At 40.0% G+C, this 21,600-nt stretch overlaps 1 protein-coding gene across 1 annotated transcript in view; it reads left to right on the forward strand.

The window, feature by feature from the left end:
• HSPA12A (heat shock 70kDa protein 12A) overlaps positions 1–21,600 on the forward strand; it is a 44,894-nt gene that overhangs the window by 20,148 nt on the left and 3,146 nt on the right. The window contains exons 7-10 of the mRNA XM_010564709.1: positions 15,378–15,549; positions 18,304–18,390; positions 18,949–19,053; positions 20,142–20,400. Of these exons, the coding sequence (XP_010563011.1) occupies positions 15,378–15,549; positions 18,304–18,390; positions 18,949–19,053; positions 20,142–20,400 (623 nt within the window). The remainder of the gene's footprint in view (positions 1–15,377; positions 15,550–18,303; positions 18,391–18,948; positions 19,054–20,141; positions 20,401–21,600) is intronic.

Genomic DNA, 21,600 nt, shown 5'->3' on the forward strand with positions numbered 1-21,600 from the left:
GTGCGTTAATGCATCAACCATCCTGATTATTTGTAGCTTCTGGGGTTCTCTTGAGTCCATGCTTTCACTTTTGTGATATTAATATCTTTTTAATCATAAGGATTAAAATGTTTATTAAGTGATATGATAGGGAGGATTCTGCATCTTGTAGCTATGTTTAATTAGGAAAGGATAACTAATTGAGGGGTGAAGATTACAGAGTGGGAACTCAGCACAGTGGGAAACGTGTACTAATTGATCTTGGTTTACGCATTTTAATTACCCAGCCATGTTCAAGTGAAAGCAGAGGCAGTTGACAAAGCCATCTGCTAATCCAGTTCTGTACATTTCTGTTTGTCCAATTCTGTGGCACAAGTTGGAATATTTGGAGGTTTTCTTTTTATTTTGCTAAGCAAGTAAAATAGGAGGTTTTTGTAGCATTCTAGGTAAGAATAGGTAGAAAGAGCTGTGCCTGTCTTAGAAAGCTGTGGAACATGTTTCTCAGGATCTTGGAAATTGCCTGAAAGGGCACTTGAACCAACAGAAATAGCAAAAAATTAGAATCTTCCCTCTGCCTGGCGGAAGGACTGTGCTAGACGGGGTTTTCCAGCCAAAAGAAGAAAACGACAGTCTTAAAGGCTTTAAATTACAATCAGGAGGAGTGGTGGGAGTGCTAGAAGTCCAGAAACAAATATAAATCAGTGTGGACAAGGTCTAAAACTAGCGGGTAGGATTGTCTGTAACAAGTTCATAGAAAGGACAATGAAGGAGGATAATAGATAGGTCTAAAAGGCATCTTAGATGCCAGTATTCAAGTACAAAGGCAGGGAAAAGAAATACAAGCTGAAAAATATTAAGGCAAAATCAGAAAGCCCAAGGTACAAAATAAGATGCAACTAACAGAAAATAGCAAGCATATAGTTTTCTTGGTGAAACTGCTCTCAGTCAGGGCCACTTGTGTCTCTTTAATAAAATCAGCCTGAGCCATAAGGACCTACAGTGAGGATATTTTGAAACAAAGGGAAGGGGGGAGCCTAAGACACTAGGAGAATACTTAAATAGGAAGAGAGTCAGGCTTTGCTGTTGTGGTAACTGGAGCATGCCCATGGTACAGAAACCATTTCTAGAATAATGTAACATGAAAAATTGAAAAGCTTATGTGAATTTAATGGCTTCATTTTTCTAATGCATGCTACTCATAAAATTTGCAACTAATGTCCTCCTGCACCTTGGGGGATATAATGTAATGCAGCAAAAAATTCTTGGTAATGCCACTTTGAGCTAAGCTTTCATTTACTGCACAAATGTGATCTGTGGCAACAGTCACTTGGGAGTGAGCTGCAGCAACGTCACCCTAGTGGAAGTATGGACTCAATGCCACTGTGGTCCCATTTACCATCAACCTGTCAACAAACATAACCTCTCTTGTAGCACGTTATTGTTTGGCAGTATGCGAGTCAGCTTCAGTAATGCTAATTTGGATTTGTGGTCCTAATACCTGTGAAAAATTTGGAGGAATGAAAGGGCAGGGGCACAACAAAACAAGCAATCTGGAGATTTTGTGTAGCCTGTTGTGCAAAGAGAAAAGTTGGTGATTTCAGAGTCTTGTGTTTTTTCCTTACCTTGTAAGGCATCCAAGATTCTTCCCCTTAGAAAATTGTGTCTACATATCTGGGATTACTTCTGAGACCAAAGTGTGATAGACTAGAGGTGATGTCCTAAGTAAGGTCTGCTGCAGTTATTGGTGTTCTTTTCTGTCTCACAAATACAAGAAATCCTTTTCTCTCTCATGATGAGCCAGAAAGCTTGTGCCTTGCCTGTATGTAGCAAATCATCTTTCTTTCTTATCAGTGGTTCACAAAAGCTTTTTGAGGAATAGCCACAGGTAAACTGCAGAACCTTCTCCATGCATTGTAAACAGAAGTGGTTTTAATGCTGCTTCATGATCGTTAGCCAGTGTTCGTAATTCAGATATTTCCTTCCTTATGTTCCACTTTCCTTCCTCAAGGCCTGTTCATCAGCACATGCTACAGTACTAATTTCCAAACCACTCTGCTCAGATCTGTTCTTGGATTCATCCATCTCACTGTTATAACCTGTGAGTGTTGTTTCTCTGCAAACTACAGAGCTCTTCCCTAGAAAAGTGAAGTATAATTGGAAGAGGACATTTTTGGATTTAAGATAGCAACAGGAATAATCTTCTCATCATGCCATGAAGTAGGACTTATGTATCTCTGTTTCTGTCTGGAAAGCAGCCACTTCTAGAAATTCAGTTCCAGTGGGCATCTTCTAAAGGCAGTGGAGAACAGACACGCCTTCTGGGGGTAGATAAGCTCTCATTTTCTGTCTTAATAAGGACAGCAGAATCTTTTTACATTAGGAGACATTCGGGGCAGACCACCATACAGTGCAAAATGGCAACTGAATTTTCACACCACTCCTCTCAGTAGTTGGCAAAAGGCAGCTGAAATACTTTGTTTCCACTGAGAGTGTTCTATGGATGCACCTCCTGGCGATGCAGGTTCCAGTACAGGGGAGAAGAGAGAAAGCAGGAGGCTTATGACAGGGATATAGGCTCAGTGACTGCATCAGAAAGCATTCAGATAGCAGCGTGTTTGGAGTTTTGGGTGCTGTCTTGTGCTGCTGGGAGATGTGGCAGCCCTTCCCATCTCTGCACAATCTGTTCAAAACAGATGTGAACCCTCAGTGAGCCAACACCGCTCCTGTGGCTGTGGCTGGTGCAGATCTGAGCCCAAACTCATGAGCTTGCTCAAGTATGTGCATGAAGAGGGGAGTTAAAGACTGAGGGGGTAGAACAGGCAGTGGTATGTGGCAGTTCCTCCTGACCCTCTTCCCAGATCCTCCCACAGGTGCAGTACACACATTTTCCTACATTTTTATCTCTGATTTCCATCTCTCACCTTTGCCAAGACAGAACAGAAGATTCTTTCCTTCCACATTAGCCCTCAGGTCTGCAGGGCCCTGTAAAACCCTGAAATCACCTCCATGGGGAGTTCAGCATGAATGGTCTTTTCCTTTGAGAAGTAAACAAATGACCAACAGTCCTTCAAAAATGAAAGATTTATTTTTTCAATGAAAGGATAACTTTAGGATAAACAGCTTCTACACATTTCTTGGTGATTTCTGACAGGTATAAAATAGTTCAGGATTGTCCCAAGGACCTTTTTCTTTGGGTCGTAGGACATGTCTGCTAGTTTTGGGGTAGGGTGACGTTCCCCTATCAGAGCTGCCACAGTACAGTTTTAAATTATAAATTTCCTCAGGTTTTTGAACTAAGACAGACCGGTTAAAGGACTTCGTCTAACTGTGAGAGGAGGGTGACGTTTTGGAAGGCTTGACAGAGAGGAGCCCTTTTTGTCATCATGGTTGTTTTCTGCAAGAAGCCGCATTTACCTTAGCATTTGGACTAGAAGTATAATCTTAATCCTTGTAACAGTTATATAGTGAATACTGTATTCTTTCAATATTCTGCAATTCTGCTAGTGTCACATATAGGGATCTGACAATATTTCCCGTTCTCTGTCCTCTCATTGCTCCTACTGCTCAGGATAACTTCATGTTTGCACGAGTAATACTTCACAGAGCTCAGAAGCCTTTGAGACTATCTGCTTCTCTTCCTTCGCTGGTTTCCATTATGCATTTTGAGAGTTTCAAAAGTTTGTATTATAGCCTACATTTAGTAAATGTTATTGTTTTATAAATTTAAAAAGGGAAATTATAATACAAAATCTAGAAGACCTCATGAGTATGGGTTTTAATAATAGAATCAAACAGTGCTTACAGTCCCAAAGAATTCCAAGGTCAGGTTGAAAATACAAAGAATAGATTATAAAAATAATGTATAAAATATAAAGTATAGAAATGCACTGGTAAAGCAGTCTGTGCTCTTAGCTGGGTAACAGCAACCCCAGGAAAAATAAATTGAGGCAGTCTGACCATGCTTAGCAAAGGCGTTTATCTCAATAAGACAGCCTAGCCATCTATAACAAATCAGTTCATCTAATCAGTGACCACACAAATACAGCCGTTTTGGCTGTAGCCAGTGCAGCTCCACAAAATTCATTATTCAGAGTGTGCTGAAAGTAAAAGTCACAATTCATTACAGTTCTAGGTGCCTCATTTATCTTCTTGCTTTTCAGAATGGGATAATGCCAGAGTTTCTAAACAGCCATTAGGAGGGAGCAATGTTATAGGCTGTACTTTATTTCTTATCATAGGAGTAGCTTTATTGATAGGTTACTAAACAGTAATGAAATGAATTCTGCTTTGGTCCAAACCAGCTTGCTAAGTAGCATGATCAGGTAGGTGTATGACGGATAGCTTGATTATTCAGAGTCCAAGCATCCCCCATTCCAACAAACTTTGGCAATAGCTCCATTGTAAACCTTGGTATTGAGTTGGATACTCAGAAATTGATGCATTTGCTTTAGTGGATTGTTTCACAAAGTTTGGTCTAAGTGACTTGCAAAATGTTACGTGGGGAGCTTGTAGCAGAGCTGAACGCAGAAGAATTGAGCTTCAAGTCCAGGTCTGCTGTTTGTATTCTCATGCTTTTAAGCACAAGACCATTTTTTCTCTACAACCAAATACAGGAAAATGAATTAATTAGGAATTGAATTTCCCTGTCTGACAAGACACTGGACTGAGGCAGATTGGTTTTTTTTGGTGCAGATTGTATTAGTGTTGTAAATTCAACTTGTGCATCCGTGATGCATTAAACTAACTGCTTTTGCTATATTGAATCACTTTAAAAAGTGACTGATGGCTGATGTTTAAGGCTAAAGGACTGCTTAGGACTGTTGTGCTCTTTATATTTTCAGATTTTAAAAGAGTAGCTTTCAGATTAAAAAAAAAAGTGCACTGTGACAAATGTTTCCTTTTGATCCCAAGACACTTAAATAAAAGTTCTAATTGACTGAACTCCACACGGAAACCTGTGATGCCCTGAATAACTGCAGGCTTGTTACGGTGAGTCTGGTACTGCTGTCATACTGTCAGACACGATGGGCTCCCTCTCACTGATACAGGCAATGATTTGACATGGCATTTACAAAGGCAAGGAATGAGAAAGTGTGTAGGTCTTTGGCGTTTGGGAGATTCCTACCAGCAGTTCTGGTCTTTCTCAGTGTGTAATACCTGCACCATTTTAGAATCATGGAAGCATTCATTGGAAGTGTTTGTTGGAGATCATCTAGTCTGACCTTCCATTTGAAGCAGGGTTATTGCCAACACCAGGTCAGCAGTGGCTTTGTTGAGCCAAGTTTTAAAAATCTCCAAGGACAGAGATGCCTCTCTGGGCAGCTGTTCCAGTGCTGCATCACATTCCTAATAATACCCAATTTGTAATACCTAATTTGAACTCTGCAAGCTGCAATATGTGGCTGTTGCCCCTTGCTATATCTCCTGGCAAGACTGAGAAAAGCCGTGTTCTGCTATCTTTGTAACTGCCTTTCAGATAGCTGCAGGCAGCTATTAGATTCCTCCTTGGCCGCCTTTTTACCAGACTAAACACACCAAGCTCCCTCAGTCTGCCCTTACAGAACATGTTCTCTAGCAGTCCTCCTTGAACCCTCTCCACTTTCTCCATGTCTGTCGTGAACTGAGGGGTGTAAAAGTGTTCAGTGGATAGCCCTTACAGAGCTCATTCTGTAGCCGTTACTCATGGAAATTGGCAGTCATGAATACTTGTACTAAGAAATAACAAGGAAGTAAGTGCTGTAGTAGAGGGCTGTAAGTGATTCTAGTGGTTTCTTTGGAATTAACAGTAATAATAATAATAGTTTACACAGTGATTACATATTTTCATCCCAGCTTTTTGAAGTTGGTATCCAAGAGTTTCTTCCACCATAAAACTAAGTCTAATTATAAATAAAATAGTAATCTAAGCCTCTTGCCCTTTCAACATATACATTCATGCACAAACTCTTAAATGGGGAGTAGTGTTGCTATTAACTGGAATAAATTTATATCTCATCTGGTGAAGTTCACCACACCAGGTATATGGGTGCAAGTGAGAGGTACCTTATTATCATCTATCCTGATTTCCTGCAGATTCGAGGATTTAGTCTAAAAACTCCCTTCACAGGAGTTCATAGCTTATGGGTTCTACCTTTGAAGTGTGAGCAGCAGTAAGTTCAGCCTACATGAAGGCTGTAGGATGGCTTTGAATTTTCTGTGGGTTAGTTACTTTGTATGAGCTTCTGGTATGGGCAAGCCCTGGGAATTCAAAAAGCACTGCAAAGCCTACTCTGGTATTTTAAAAGCAAGGAAAAGCTGTATAAATATATAGTAACAGTAACTGCTTCATCATGGCAGAAGGGAAGATATCTGGGCTCTCAGAGAGGTCTCAGGATAATCCCAAAATCCTAAGGACAATTTAAAGGCCAATTTTTACATTGGGCTTCATCCTTCTATGTCTTTCACGTTATTTAATCACTTACGCTAGTGCCAAGTGAATAAATGAAAACTATTACAGGGGTCTCTCAACTTACAGTTTTGTGCCCCCTCCATTAAACCTATGGCTTTTCCACTTTTCACCTTTCCTAATTTATATTTCTCTTGTCTGCAAAATGAAGTTACTACTATTTTACCATAGCCTGAGATTTCATTTATGCTCTTTCAAGCAGTTTTCTCACAGAGAGATGAGCATCTTTGTCCTGTCACTTAACAGTGAAATGTTACAAATAGGGAAGCTGACACTGAAAGAATTCTGCAGCTGTGATAATTATCCACTATGTTCTCACTTGTGAAATGCAAACTACCAGTGGCACCTGATCAGAATAGGACGAAGGACAGCCTGTGCCACAAACCTAATTTTAGCTCAACAGGCAGCAATAGTGTGAAAATGTATGCATTTATGTATATCTATTATATATATGCATGTATGTATAGCAGGTGTTGTTTAAGAGAAAGCAAAAAGCTCTTGGTTCTGTAGAGCAAAAAGTGCCTCTGTGACACTGTAGATGTTAGATCTTTGCAGGATCAACCACCATCCAAACATTGTTTCAAAAAAAAAAAAGAAAAAGAAAAAAAGAAAAAGAAAGATGTTAATTCTCAGTTTTCATCTAGGCTTTTAAATCCTGAGGATGAATTTTTGAAAGGAGGGGAGCACCCAGGAGCTCTTCCTCCTGCCTTTGGCAAACACAGCCTCTTTGCTGTGGTCACTAAGAGGAATCTGGGTGCCTTTGAAAATCCGGTTTGTTTTGTGGCTGTTGAGCAATTTTAAGAATCTGTCTTTGAACCGATAAGTGGACTGAGCTAAATGGGCTGTCTGGCCTCACTCTGTTGTATTTATTCACGATACTTATTGTGCTGCAGTACTCTTCATCACTCTGAAGACTAACGGTAAAGCATCAGTGTATGTGATGGCGTAATGATTTTCAAACATTTTTTGTGAAGGCTTCTTAAGTCTCAAGGCTGAAGATCTAGCAAAACTGCATGTGCTGTGCTTTTCATGCAGCTTTGTGATGTCCACTAGCCCCACTCTCTGCCAATCCAGCTCTCCCTTACGTGCCTCTTTGTGATTGGTAATGCTGGGAGTCTTTTTTCCATGTTGCTCATCTTCTTTCCTGGCATGCTCTGCCTCTGTAATTAGATCTCAGTCGTTTATTTGTGACATCCCAGTTTGATGCCATAGAACTGGAGAAAGTGCTAGCTAGTGAAAAAGGAGGAGGATTAGAGAAGAGCTCACTTACCAGGGCACTAAGTGGATGGTGTTATCATGAATCCCTTAACACAATGAACTGATTAGTTTAAACGGTGTAAATTTCACAAGGCACTTAATTTCCAACTGTTGTTTTGTGTTGCCTTGATTCAGTCACACAATACTTTCTTCATGCGGGCTATGTGGTGCTTAACTTGCAATCATGGCTTTCCTATTGTTACTAATTATAATAAATATCTTGGAAAATAGAAAAATGTTGATGTTAATTCACAGCTTCTGGTTTTTTGGCTGAATGATGTTGTCCTGTAGAGCTTCATTTACTAATGAAGCACATTATCTTTATGGAGCTATTTCATGGGCTCCAACTTTTAAATTGTCTCTCTGGTGCCTACAAATGTGGCTTTAGTGGTAAAACAGGTTTAAAAGGTTCTTTCTACTACCCAGAAGAATGTATCATTACACTCATCTGGTCTGCAGTGTTGCTTCAGAAGTGTTTAAAGTAATGCAGTTGGTGGAGATGGCAAACTGTGAAAACAGAATGGGGACCCAAGGCTGTGATGGAGCTGTCCCTGCAGTTTCTGCTCGTGCTATGTGTCACATGCAGAAATTGAAGCTTGCTGTTTGGCAAAGAGTAGCATTTGGCTGGGACACTGAACTGTAGTTCTGGGGTTGTGGAGTGAATTCCCACCTTATCGTGGGTTCCTGTGCAACATTAGCCAAGGCTTTTAGTCTCTGTGCCTTGTTTTTCTAACTGTCTAATGAGGGTGGTTCTTCTCTTGCACATGTTTATCTGTTTAGTTTATTTATGCTACATTTTTGTATCTGGAAATTATTAATTGTGAATGCAGTGCCTACAGCACTGATGTAGTACTGAATCCGATCTTAAATGACTACAAAATTTATCAGAGCAGTAAATTAGAATTTATCCAATCAGACCTCATTCTTAGTTTTTCTCTTTCTCAAAGATCAAATTTAACTGCCATGAAAGTAATATCATATATTACTCTATACTTAGTTTACAAAATGTTTTCCTTTAGTGGTTTTCAATGCATAAAGCACAAAGGCACTAGTATATGTGTTCTACAGATAGGTAATCTGGGCTAGGAAGGAGTATAGAGTCTGCCAGGATCGTCTCACTGGTTAGCACTGCAACAGAAAGTAAAATTCACTTCTGAGTATAAGAACAGTTCTTATCCAGAGAAAATACATTTTTTAAAATTTGTGAGTATATGTTGGAATAATTTACTTATTCCATTTGACCCTGAAAGTGCTGTAGGAAATGTTATTAAATGGGTAAAAAATGGGTCTCGATCAGATTATTTTCTCTAGTTCAGAGAAGTGCCCTGAACTACTCCCTTGACCAAAGGGGAATCAAGGGGTCACAGTGGCCTCTGTGTTCCTTTTGCAGTGGTGAAAACCAGCACTCTGCAAGTTAATGTAAGCATTAGCACTGAAGTAGACCCAGCTGCAGTTTGCTCTGGCCCTGCGCAGATTTGATTAATCCTAAATCTGTGTAGTGCTCCTTTGTACCTCCATTATTTCCAGTATATACTAAATCTTAACCATTTCTCTTTTACTTTTCGGACCTTTTTCAGAGGCTGTGTTAAGATATATTTTCACCATATTTTTGCCATATAGAAGATGCTGAGTTTATAATAATATGTACAGCTGCATCTTAACCAGTTGAGGCTTTTTTGCCTGTGTTAACATAACACTGAGGTGCAAGAACCATTTGAATCTAATCCTATGTGTGGGGGGTAAAATTTACCTCATCCTTTATTTTATTTATTTATTTATTTATTTAATGCTTTTATCTCCCCCACCCCCTGTGCTGAAGAACATAATCAAGGCAGATCCCTCCACTAACAGTCTTTCTCAGAATTTGCCTGTGTGGGGCTGATTTGGTCGTGTGAGCTGCTGCTTTCCTACCTGGCTTGGCAGGGTAGCACCACTAGCCTGCAGAGGAGCCTAGGGGCTGGCCCACAGCTTCAGTCAGGTTTGACAGCCCTGCTATGGACTATTCTTCCTCCACACAACCTCCACGCAACCTGAGGGATGTAACAATCTAATTATTTTATGTACAAACTTAACACAAATACTTTCCTTTTGGACGGAGAAAAGTTCTTGGAAAAAACTGCACAAGACAGGGTGGTGTTTTGATCATTGCTGTTGTGCCCCTCGTGTAGTTTCATTCTGCAGGTTTGGCCTTTTTTAATGATCTGGTTCCAAAAGTAAGCTAGACAGACCTATGCAGTGATCTTGTGAAAGTGTGTGTACCTGCTTATGTTATCACCCAGTGTTGATGGAATGGCAGAAGCTTCAGAAATGATTGAAAATAGGCTGCTGTGTGCAGGAAAGCATGGTTATGTGTTGTTCCCTGACAGTGGGAAAAGCTGCAGTGTGAGCTGAGAGCCTGCCAGCCCTCATAGCAGTCAGCCGTGAGATTTCAGAAGTTTTAGTATTCAGAAAACAAGTTTGACTTTAAAGTTTTTTGAGTGAAGAGGAAATGTATGTACATGAAAGAGAAAGAGGGGATTTCCAGGCAGATAAAGCTCAAGGAAATAAAGATGAATACAAAATACATGGGGCTGACTCCAGTTTAACATACAATTCTAATAATAAATCGGTGTCTTAAATCCAACAGATGGAGTACTTTTCTTCGGGGGAGGGGGGGAATGGTTGCACTATTTAAGACCTTAGTATCAGTTATTTTAATCAGTTTTATAGCTCAAGGAAATGCAGGCTCAAGGGTGCAGTCCATGTAAGGCATGTTCCTTGTGTTACGCGTCGGTGGTCAGGTTTTTTTATTGTTTGCCTGTAAAAAGATGCCTGATGTATCCTTCTGAAAAAGCAAAAAAGGACATCTAACTTTTGCTTTCAATAGTTTGAAATGACAATAATAGGAAACGTGTACCTTGTCAATGATAGCATGTTTTCTAATATGCTATTCCTTCTGAGATCACCATGGTGTAATAAATAAAGCCTGATAGAGCAACAGCATTCTGCCTGGCTGTGTTATGAAATACAGGAATACTCCAGCTAAATGCTGATGCTTCTAATTATGGCTGCTTTCAGAGATGGGAGCTTTTCATCTAGGCCTACCTCGTGGCTTCATTGCCTTTTAAAAAGGCTCAAACTACATGGAATATTCTACTATAATGCTGTCTTTAAGGCCATATACATTACAATATGTTATAAAAAAAAAGTGCATTGCTTTTTTCATTGTGCATCATGGCATGTGAGGCTGGGTTTTAAAAGTACCATCTTTTAATCTGTAATAATGATGATTCTGTGTATGGAATGAGTGAATATCGTTTAGTTCTCTGGAAATGCTCAGACTGCTATACTGAGCTTCAGTCCAGATCTCACTATTTGCTAATGATGAATTAGTCTAACACTTGGCAGCTGATGCTGTTCAGGGAATCAGTAATGTATTTGTGGTCAGCTGTGGCTCTCGTCTGGTGACACATCTCTGGCTATAAAAGCAGACCAAGTGCGCCAGGTTGAGAATTCAGCTACATCTGGATGGTAAAATTATTTGTGCTCCAGTATGTGAGGCTTTGAAGCAATTTGAGATCTGCTGTCGATGATGCATTTTGAACAGCAATGCACTGGCACCAGCTCATAGACCTGTTTTACTGGAGTGAGTGAAAATCTGGGAGTTCAGTTGTCAAAGCATGAAATCCTAGTCCTCAGGCATATAAGCAAAGTCAGTCTGGGGCATTCTTTTAAAGTAGTTCTTTTCATAGTGTTCTTGGCTTCTTCCATGTATATAAATGCAGCAATGTCCTGCAAATAAATTCATTTTTAAGAACTTTCTGGTGTTCAAAGAATTGTTGTAATTCCATGACGGGTTTTCCACGTTTGTGGTTTTGGGAAAACCTCTGTCTGCTGCTTTCATGTTTCCTAAGTGATGACTGGGTTTATACTGCTAGTGAGTATAATGGGAGAAAGAAAATCTCCTTAGCAGACTGGAGTCAAGACATGGCTCTGTTATAAAGTCTGCTATAAGCTGCCCTAGGCAAAAGCAACATGATGCATCTGTCCCACTGCCAGAATGATCTATAATAATGTTGACTACCAAGACATTGTTTAGATCTGTCCTGTTCAAGTCTGTTAACTTGTGAATCTCTGTTCTTAGTTACAGTAGTACTGGGGCAGCAGTGGGTGAGGGCATGGAGTGAGGCAGATGATAGAAATGAACAAATGTAAAAATATAACAAATTCCCAAACTTCTACAGTTAATATTTTTAATGAATGCATCACTGTTTCTTTGTGTTGACTGCCTGCTGTTTTCACTCCTCTTTCTCTGCACACTAGATATTTTTCTCCCATCTGTCCCTTTCTCCTTGGCTGTAATGATGGGCCAGAGGTACTGTCTCCTAAGTCTTCATCTTCTCAGAGCTTGTATTAAAGCAACCTCATTGCTCCATTCCTCCCTAGCAGTATGTATGTGCTCATGTTTCTTTCTCATCGCCCCTTCCCCCATTCTCTCTGTGCTGTCTACAGATGTGTATGTCCAGTAATGTGCTATCTCTGATGATCTAAGTAGAAATACTACATACACAAGGTATGGAATAGTCTATCGATCCATACATATATATGTATATGTACATATAAAATTACATACATGTTGGATGCCTTTTACCTTTCACTGTACAAGATTCTTTGTATGGTCTTCTTATGATGTGAAATAACACATTTTTCATTGTAACTGGCCTTTCAAACTCTGTAAGAAAAGCTTTTTAACAAAACCCCCCAACATTTTCTTCATGAAATTCTGTTAGGATCAGCTGTGCTTTGAACTGTTAAAAACTGTCATTTCTGTTGAATGTTTTCCTCAGGAGATATTTTGAGTATGTTAAAATAATATCTAGAGAGAAAAAGTAGCAAGAATAGCATCTGCTATACTTGGAGAGTCTGAGAACATGGATCTGAGTCCATCCGCTGCAGGTCACTGCCTTCCTTGCCTGACGTGCAGGCTGCAATGTGAAAAGTTCATGGTACAGACTACTGCTGGAGGAGGGGAGGAAGCAAGTGTTATTGTTAATGGTTTACTGTTTTCTTTTAGCAGAACCAGCCTTGGAAATTTGTACCAAAATCCCCCCCTAGAACAGACGACTGCAATTAATACGATCTTTTTTTTCCTCCCCTCAAGTTAGGAAATACCAGTACATTCCCTGCGTGTGCAACTCAGTTCTTGTCACCTCTGCAAATTCTTTATGATGTAGCCTTTGGATTTTAATATCCTTAGCAGCAAACTATTTTCTCCCTAAAATACAATTTTCTCTTCTATTGCGTAGGTTAGACAGGAGACTAAGAATTGCTTTGTTTGTGCTACTAACATTTATCCAATACATGGAGCAGACTGAGCACGCTAAGTTTATCCACATTGCTGGATATTAAAAAAACACTTGCTGCTCAGATTCAGAGCTCTCACAAGACATGATAATGGATTTAATATATGTGAAAACTGCAGCAGGGTAGTAGGGAGCTCTTTGTTCTCCATGCCCTTACTGGATAGGGCAAGAAGTGCTGGCCTTAAAATTGCAGCAAGAAAGATTCAAATTAGGCTTTTAGCAAAACTTCCCAAAGGCAAAGACAGCAAAGGGCTGAGAGTTTGTGTGCAGAGACCATACATTTTTGGAATTTTTTAACAGATTAGATAAATATCTGTCAGGGACCAAGTATTGATTCATATCTTGAATGTTGCCCTTTCCAGGGCAACAAATTAAAGCTCTGAAGAGCTCAGCTGGAAATAAGTGATGAAGTGAGCTGTCATGAAACCAGCCCTGCTTGTGCCTAGTACATCCAGACCAGTTGGAGGAAAGATTGGGTTTATACTGAGGCATGATGCAAGAACTTCATCTTCATCCCAAGTACAACTCCAGACCTTTATCTAAGCCTGTGCCTGCCAACATGCTTGCATGCAAGTGGTATGATGGCAGGAGAGTCTGGCTTGGACCTGTACTTGATTGATAGTCTTTTTATATGGTTTAGGGTTACTCTGGTTGCTGTAAATCAGCGCTTTCCAAATTTTGAAAGTTTGGTTGCAAACATTATTTTCAAGATAATATTTTTCAATATGCATTGCCACAAGGCTGCAAGGTTTGATATTCTGTGGTATTTGCACAGTATTGTCCTTCCCAGACAGTTCTACTAATTTCTGATCATGCTGTTGAGTCCAGTGGATGTAACCGAAGCAGAAGGTTTTACCCAACAGCAATAAAGCATGTAAAGTGACCATAATCCCAATCATGAGGTGTACTTTTAAAATAATGAACAATCACGATTAGTTTAACCCTTTCTTATTTTGGAATTTATTTGTACTTTTTTTTCCTTTTTTTGTTATCAACAATGAGGAAGATGCTTTCTATAAAAATCTATTTATCTCATCTATTAAGATGGAGGGGGTAAAATGAGTCAGTAAACATGAAGGACAATTTTATGTCTCCAAGTGTTACCCTAGTATTGCTTTTTGAACAAGCTTTACTTTGAGTTTCTAGCTGCAGGTGTAAATTAGCCAGCAATTCCCACAGCCCACAGTGTAGCTCTATGAAGGAAGCCAAATTCCAGTCCAGGTCCGCAGTCTTTCCCTGTGAGTCTGCGTTTTTTTTGGGGGTGCTCTGGAGCCACCACAGTGGTTGTGTATGAATTGAAGTGAAGGTTTGCTGGGAGACTGACAGCGGAAGCAGAAAAATGTTTATACGTGTATTTGTTTGTTAGCATGCTTTAGTACGCAGGCACTTATCTGAAAAACAATAGCAGGTACACCAAAAGTTGGGCAAAAATTGTTGAAAGATACTGTTATCTATTTTAACAGAAAATCATACAGTAGGGAGAAGTACAGGAGAAAAGAAATGAAAACACAATTTTGTCAACTGCCCTTTGATATTTTTCTCTAAGCCCCGCTCTGAGAGTGATGTGGTTACATGAGAACTTGTGGATTCTTGAAAATCTATGTGTCTGGAGGCTGAAAATGCAGAAAGAAAATAGAAAGAATGGCAAATGTTGATTTTATAATGTGGGATTATTTTTAGGCTTGTTCTCATTACATTTTAGGGAACCTGCCCTATTGTATTTTGAGACCTTGAGTATACTGAGCATTTTGAAGATGCTATAAAAGTGAATGTGCTTAAAAGTAATGGATTTTGAAATAGAAAATGTTGGTTTTAAGTCAGAAGAGTGTTGCTGGCAAAGTGTATCGTATATTCCTAGTAAACTACACAGTGCGGGGAGTCCATTTCAGCAAGGACTATGTATATTCGAGATATAAAGAAAGGCATACTTAAAATATTGTTGTGGGGAGGAGAGGCCAAAGGTATTCCTTTATTCCTTAAAAGAGGCTGGGGCCCCTCTTAGCAGGCAGATTCACGGGTTAATTAGGGGTTCAGGTTTTAGTCCATTCGTTACAGGTTTCAAAACGACTTCCTTTCTCCACCTGTCATGTACACAGCTGCTGGGTTAGACACTTAGCATGGTAAGTGCATGCATACTTCCCTGTTACAGCCTGTGAAGTTGTGCTATACATTGTGGGCAGGACCATTCCAGATCAAGATCTTTAGCAAACAGCAGCAGCTCCTTTGCGTGTTGAACTTGGAGGGCTGACCTAACTGAAACCGAGAGCTGGGGAAAGGCTTGTTCACTTGCTGAAAAGGGTCTGCTAGGTTGTGGTATTTCCCACTCCACTTCTCTGATCAATTCTCTCTCGCAGGCAGGAATGGCATCTCCTGAAAATCCCGAGCAGCTGATCATTGCCCTGGAACCCGAGGCTGCCTCTATCTACTGCCGAAAGCTCCGCCTGCACCAGATGATAGACCTGAGTAGTAGGGCACCTGTCAATGGTTATAGCCCAAGTGACACTATTGGAACTGGATTTACACAGGGTACTTCTTCTATTAACTCACTTCTTCAGATTCTTATGCCTGAGTTTGCTTTGTCCATGAGGGCTGTTTTCTTACCATTTCTTGTCTTTGCTCTTGAGATGTTTCAGGCTAGCATCAATTTGCTTTTATAAACTGATTTGCTGTTTACTGTAATTAGACTAGTTTAGGGATTGATCAGCAGACATGTTTGCATGCACTTGAATTTTAGCATGCAGGTAGCTTCATTGCCTTGACTTTATTGGAATGTTGTGGGAGTCTTTTAGTATTTTCACAACAGTATTTTTCTGCCTTAATTAAAATCAATACTTTGTGTTGTGTCATTTTTTAAATTTAATTTTTTGGAAACAATTATGGGTTTATTTAGCTGCATTATTGAAACAGTGTTAAATAACTGGATCTGCAATGAGATTTTTAGTCTGAGGCATTGCAGAGTTTTGGCGGATGCTTTCTGATGTCATCTTTATGAAATATCATTAATTAGTTTCAACACTCAGGTGAACACACAGTATTGGAATAAAGCAATGAATTTATCTGCTCGTAGATGAGCAACTAGATACGGCACTTCTGATTTATCAACCTGGGGTCTGTTGCTAATATCAATGTTTGAAGACTGACTGACAGTGAGGGACAGAGATTGGACCACAGTGTAAGTCACTTGCCAAAAGATCCTTTGTTACCAAGGATTTTTGAGCTTGGTATCCTACCTGAGATTGGAGGAAAATGAGAGGAACAAAACAGGAAAACGAAGCAGCAGTAAGACGTGATTGCTGCATAATGCAGTTTTCTTATCTCTGTGAATTGTAACAGTTGCACTGATATTGGTGGTAGTGTGCCAATCTGTGCCAGAAGGAATTTTTCAGAAGAATTTGTATTTTATCGTATTTACTAGGTCAAAACAGTACAGACAAATGGAAGATTAAGCTAATAAAGCTATTCCTGTAGTTACCGGAGGGTATTTTTTTTAGTTAGGCAGAGTCACTACATCATTCTCTCAAATCCGTGCCTCTCCTAGCCAGCACTTGTCAGATGTGTTCAGCGTTATGGAGGCCCATACAGAGCACAGGACAAAATCAGTTTTCAGGACACAGTCCCTTCAGGAGCCCCTCACCTTCTGACCCCCTTGTTCATGTCCTGAACCATTCTAGTTCCATGTGATTTTACATGAACTCGCTTTCAGGCTACACAAGGATTTGCCTCTGGGAAAATAATAAAAGAAAAGAGTTTCTCTGGTTAAGGTTTTGAAGCTGGGCAGAATTTGACAGATCATGGATTTCTGCTATTGGGCTTTTTCTTGGATGGGGGGTACCATTCTTCTTCCTGACTTTGTATGGTAAAAGCTATTGGGGATGAGAAAGGTTTCATGTCAAAATTAATGAAAACAAAGTTTGGAGTGAATTAATTTGGGGTTAGAATTAAAATTTCATAAAGACATGGCAGGGACCCAAGACAAGCTGAGAACAGATTAAGGAGAAAAACCCTTTAAATATAAACAGAGAGAAGTACTCCAAGGACCATATTATTGCTGTTGAAGTCAAAAGAAAAATTTTACTTTTCATAGTGGCCAGGATAAGCTTACTTCAGTCGTAGCTAAAGGCTGGCTCTTGTGTTCACTTCTAGCCCACAGAAGTGAATGAAAGAACTCCCATTGACTTCTGTGGGCTCTCTGTCAGGCCCTTGCTTGGACCTAGAGCTTGTTCGGTCCTTGAACGCTTCGTCATCTAAGCTCTCACTGTGTGCTGCTAAGTCAGTGCAGCAAAGCTAATGCGGCTTGTCTGCATCATAGGGTCTTTATGGGGAGGGTAGAGTGCGTGTGCAAGTGGAGCTGCTGGTCTTTTTCTGATGATAGGCACTATAGAAATGAGAAGCAAAATGCATTCAGTGATTTGCATGCTGATATTTTCAGAAAGAATGATATTTGCATGCATGACAGAATGCCTCTTCTTCTCTAGTGTTTTATGGAAGTGCCTTTGAGGGTGAGTGAAGTTTACACAGGGAATGATTTTTTTTGATCAGTCAGTTGTAGAGGTTGATTTAGAAGCATAATAGCAAAGGCTCTCACTACTCTGCTTTGTCTTTACAGCCTGTTCTGCATCTTCTAAAAGTCTAAGTCTTGTAAGTTAACTGATTGTTATAATAGTATTGCTAGATTATGCTTAGTTTTCAACTGGTGTATATTTAAAATATTATGAGGGTCAGCCTTGGTGATCACTGTGGCCTTAAGAAGTTATAAATGTGAGCAGCAGAGCTTTCGGCTGCTCGTTTTGAGACAGACTGACATCCTGAGAGGCTCAGGAGGCATCTTTGCCTGCGCACCCAAAATCGGCAGTGGCTTTTGGAAACGTGGGGATGGTCTCGCTGGCCCCGGGCAGCGCAGGTGGGTCTGGCAGCGGGCTCGGGCTGCCGCCTGGCGGCACAGGCTGGCTGCAAGCCCCCCCCTGGTTCCAGGCGGTGCTTTAAAAAACAGAATATATTAAAAAAATAAATCAGACCTGTTTATGCCTTTCATATGAGGTTATTGGTTTTAATCCAGTTAGTATCAATGAAGATCAGTGCGGCTGAAAAACATTTTTCCTTCTTTCTAGGAACGATGTTATAATGTTGCTGATTCTAATGCAGTAATTTTTGCTCATTTGTTTTGTTAAAAAGCAGTACAAACAGATCTGTCAGCCTGCTTGCACTTGTTTCCTGCAGCTTATGATATCAACTTCTTCATGCTTTCTCATACTCAGTTATTTTTTCTCTGTCAATGACTAGCTAAGGAACACGTCCGTCGTAATCGACAGAGTCGTACCTTTTTGGTGGAAAACGTCATAGGAGAGATCTGGTCTGAACTGGAGGAAGGTAGTATGCTTTCTTGAATAAACTTTGCTCTCACTGGTTTTATATTGCAGGCAAACGTTGTGTTTCCAACAAATGTGCTGTGCGCTGCGTTGTTCTCACAGTGATTATAAATAGGAAAAGAAAAAAATACAAGTTCATGTGCTGCTCTTAGTTACTAAGGCTGAACTGCAATTCTGTATGCTCTAGCAAAATGTGGTTTATTAAGGAGATGGTAGAAGGCAATCCAGGTTTTAAAATGCAACCAGAATATTTTCCTCAGAATAGGCCTCGTAAATACGCCATAATATTAAGTTGGTAGCCCACTAGAATGTACACCAGCAACGTGAGCAATTCCACTAACCTACTTTTTATCTGTGTAAATCAATAACTTTTGACATCTGAATTTCATATTTGTTATCAATCATTGCATTATAATTACTAAAAAAGACCAAGTCTTCAGCGTAGACATTCATGACTTTCTGTAAGTCATTATCTCTCATGGTGATAATGCCCCTGAGAAGCTTTCATTGCAATATGCTGTTGTGATAACACTAATGTAAATACCGTTTGGCAAACTAGGTGACCGTTACATCGTTGTTGACAGTGGAGGAGGCACAGTGGATATGACTGTCCATCAGATCAGGCTCCCTGAAGGACATCTTAAGGAGCTGTACAAGGCAACAGGTAATGTCACTTCCACTGCTTGCTTTATTTATGCAATATTTTGACTTGTCAGTGAAGGAAGTGTATGCCTTTATTATTCACTACTAAAAGTTCTTCCTGAAATAAGAGCAGCATTCAGAATTAGTATAACCTAGCTACATGTCAGCAGACATTGGTAAATCACTTAATGCTTCTGAAGCTTTTGGATGGTAAACCTCACATTGGGAGAGTAAGAATCTGCCATCTCCTGTGTTACTCACTCCTATTCAGGCCATGACCTCCTGCCATGGTCCTGGTCTGACTTCTGCTAGGAGAATTGTCACCTTCCTGTCCTTCGAGAGGTCACCTGTGTATTGCTGCTCTGTCCAGGTATTCAGAGATGTATCATGGAGATACAAATAGATGTGTCACAAGATCCTTGTAAAGTGGCTGTTGGCAGAACAGAAGTTTCCCTAGATTTAAGGGGAATCTTATATAGTCCAGTAATTTCACAGGCAGTGTAACAAGGATGGTCTACCATCCCCTGGAAAAAATGTACAATAATTGGTCCCCAACAAAGATATAAAGTGCAATCCTTGAATGGTATTCCGTCCCTGAACTCCAGATCCCCTTTGACTTTGTCCTGTGGCTAAGCTGTTAAGCACACGAGTCAGCCTATTATTTGTTGCTGTGTCTCTATACCAAGTTAATCTTCATCTGTATGGTTCGTCACTGAGCCTTCTCAGTCTTGGTGGCTGTAAGACTACCTCAGGAAACAACCTAGTAAGAGCAAATGGGACAGTGTACATCAAGTCCGTCTACCCCTAAATATGAGTCTAACCCACACTTTCTCATGTGTGGATAAGGAGTCAGTTTCCTCTGCTTCTAATAAAAATGTTTCTGTTTTATAGTGATAGTGTTACAGTGGCTATAATGGTATGGGAGTAAAAGTGAGGCAAAGGTAAGATTATGTTCTGTATTAGAACAACTGTTACATTTAGGAAAGATACCTCTTTCTGTAGACCTTCTCCCATGATAGTCCTAGTAGTGTCGATCTGATGTGTATTTGGTCAACGCAAAATCTCATAAGCAGTTCAGAGTATTAAAACTGTGTTTTGTTTGTAATACAGGTGGGCCATATGGTTCTCTAGGTGTGGACTATGAATTTGAAAAGCTTCTGTGTAAAATATTTGGAGAAGACTTTATTGAGCAATTTAAAATCAAGCGTCCCGCTGCCTGGGTTGATCTGATGATAGCATTTGAGTCCCGTAAACGGGCAGCAGCTCCAGACAGGACCAATCCACTAAACATCACTCTGCCTTTCTCCTTCATTGACTATTACAAGAAGTTTCGAGGTCACAGTGTAGAACATGCCTTGAGGAAAAGCAAGTGAGTAGACAATTGAACACAAATGGATGCAGAATTAACTACTGGTAGCAAAGACAAATAAGTAAAATATCCTAATTACATGTAGACTGCAAGATAATAATGTAAAAATGTAGTATAAGGATGAGAAAATGGGATTGCCTGAAGTGCAGTTTCCAAAATGGAAAGTTCTGATCAATTTCTTGCAAAAGCTTTTCTGTACAAGACTTGCACTCTTCTGGTATTGCTTTCTATGACTTTTGTCAGGCCACCACTGCATCACTTTCCTGAGTTTGACCATATATTTTGAGTCCCTTATGTGTTGATTAGGAACATCAGATCAAATACAGAATTTGATGTCTAAAAGTTAGTTACCAAGAACCTTAATTTTTAGCGGCCTGGGCCCTGGAACAAAACCAAGATCTTGAGTGCAATGATGTGTAAATATGTTCGTGGCTTGAGGAAATTTATTAACAATACCAGATCACTGGTGAAAACATATACTACTGCATAGAGCTCTGCAAAGGGAAAGCATTCTTCTTTTGAAGTGATGGCAGGCTTTCTTTTCTTCTAGTATTTTACCAGTTCAATAATTTGCTCGGTAGGTGGGGAGACATAATCCCATCCAGAGATTTTAATTCATGATTTTCAGTATCAAGAAGGTACCCTAATCATGGGCTGCTATAGAAAAGGAAGTGAAGAGAAAGTAGAAGTGGGCATTTTCATCTTTTGAAATTATATACTACAGGAGACCTGGAGATTAATGACATAAAAGAGAATGAACAAGAGAGCCTGCAAATCTAGGGCAGAATGCTTGGGACCTGAGAGCAGAAAACATGATTATTTAGTACCTGTACCTTGGCTTCTTTCTGTGTTTTTTAATCCAGTGAATGTTGAATGTAGCATTGTTGTGGTTCAACCACAGCTAGCAGCTAAGCACCACGCAGCTGCTTGCTCACTCCCCCCACCCAGTGGGATGGAGGAGAGAATTGAAAAAAAAGTAAAACTCATAGGTTGAGATAAAGACAATTTAATAGGACAGAAAGGAAGAAAAAAAAAAAAAAGACAGTAATAAAAGAATTGGAATATACAAAACAAGTGATGCACAATGCAATTCCTCACCACTCACCAACTGATGCCCAGTTAGTTCCCAAGAAGCGATCCGCCACCCCCGGCCAACTCCCCCCAGTTTGTATACTGGGCATGACATCACATGGTATGGAA

This window comes from Haliaeetus leucocephalus, unplaced genomic scaffold (genome assembly GCF_000737465.1).
Source record: "Haliaeetus leucocephalus isolate CR32 unplaced genomic scaffold, Haliaeetus_leucocephalus-4.0 Scaffold184, whole genome shotgun sequence".
Lineage (NCBI taxonomy): Eukaryota > Metazoa > Chordata > Aves > Accipitriformes > Accipitridae > Haliaeetus > Haliaeetus leucocephalus.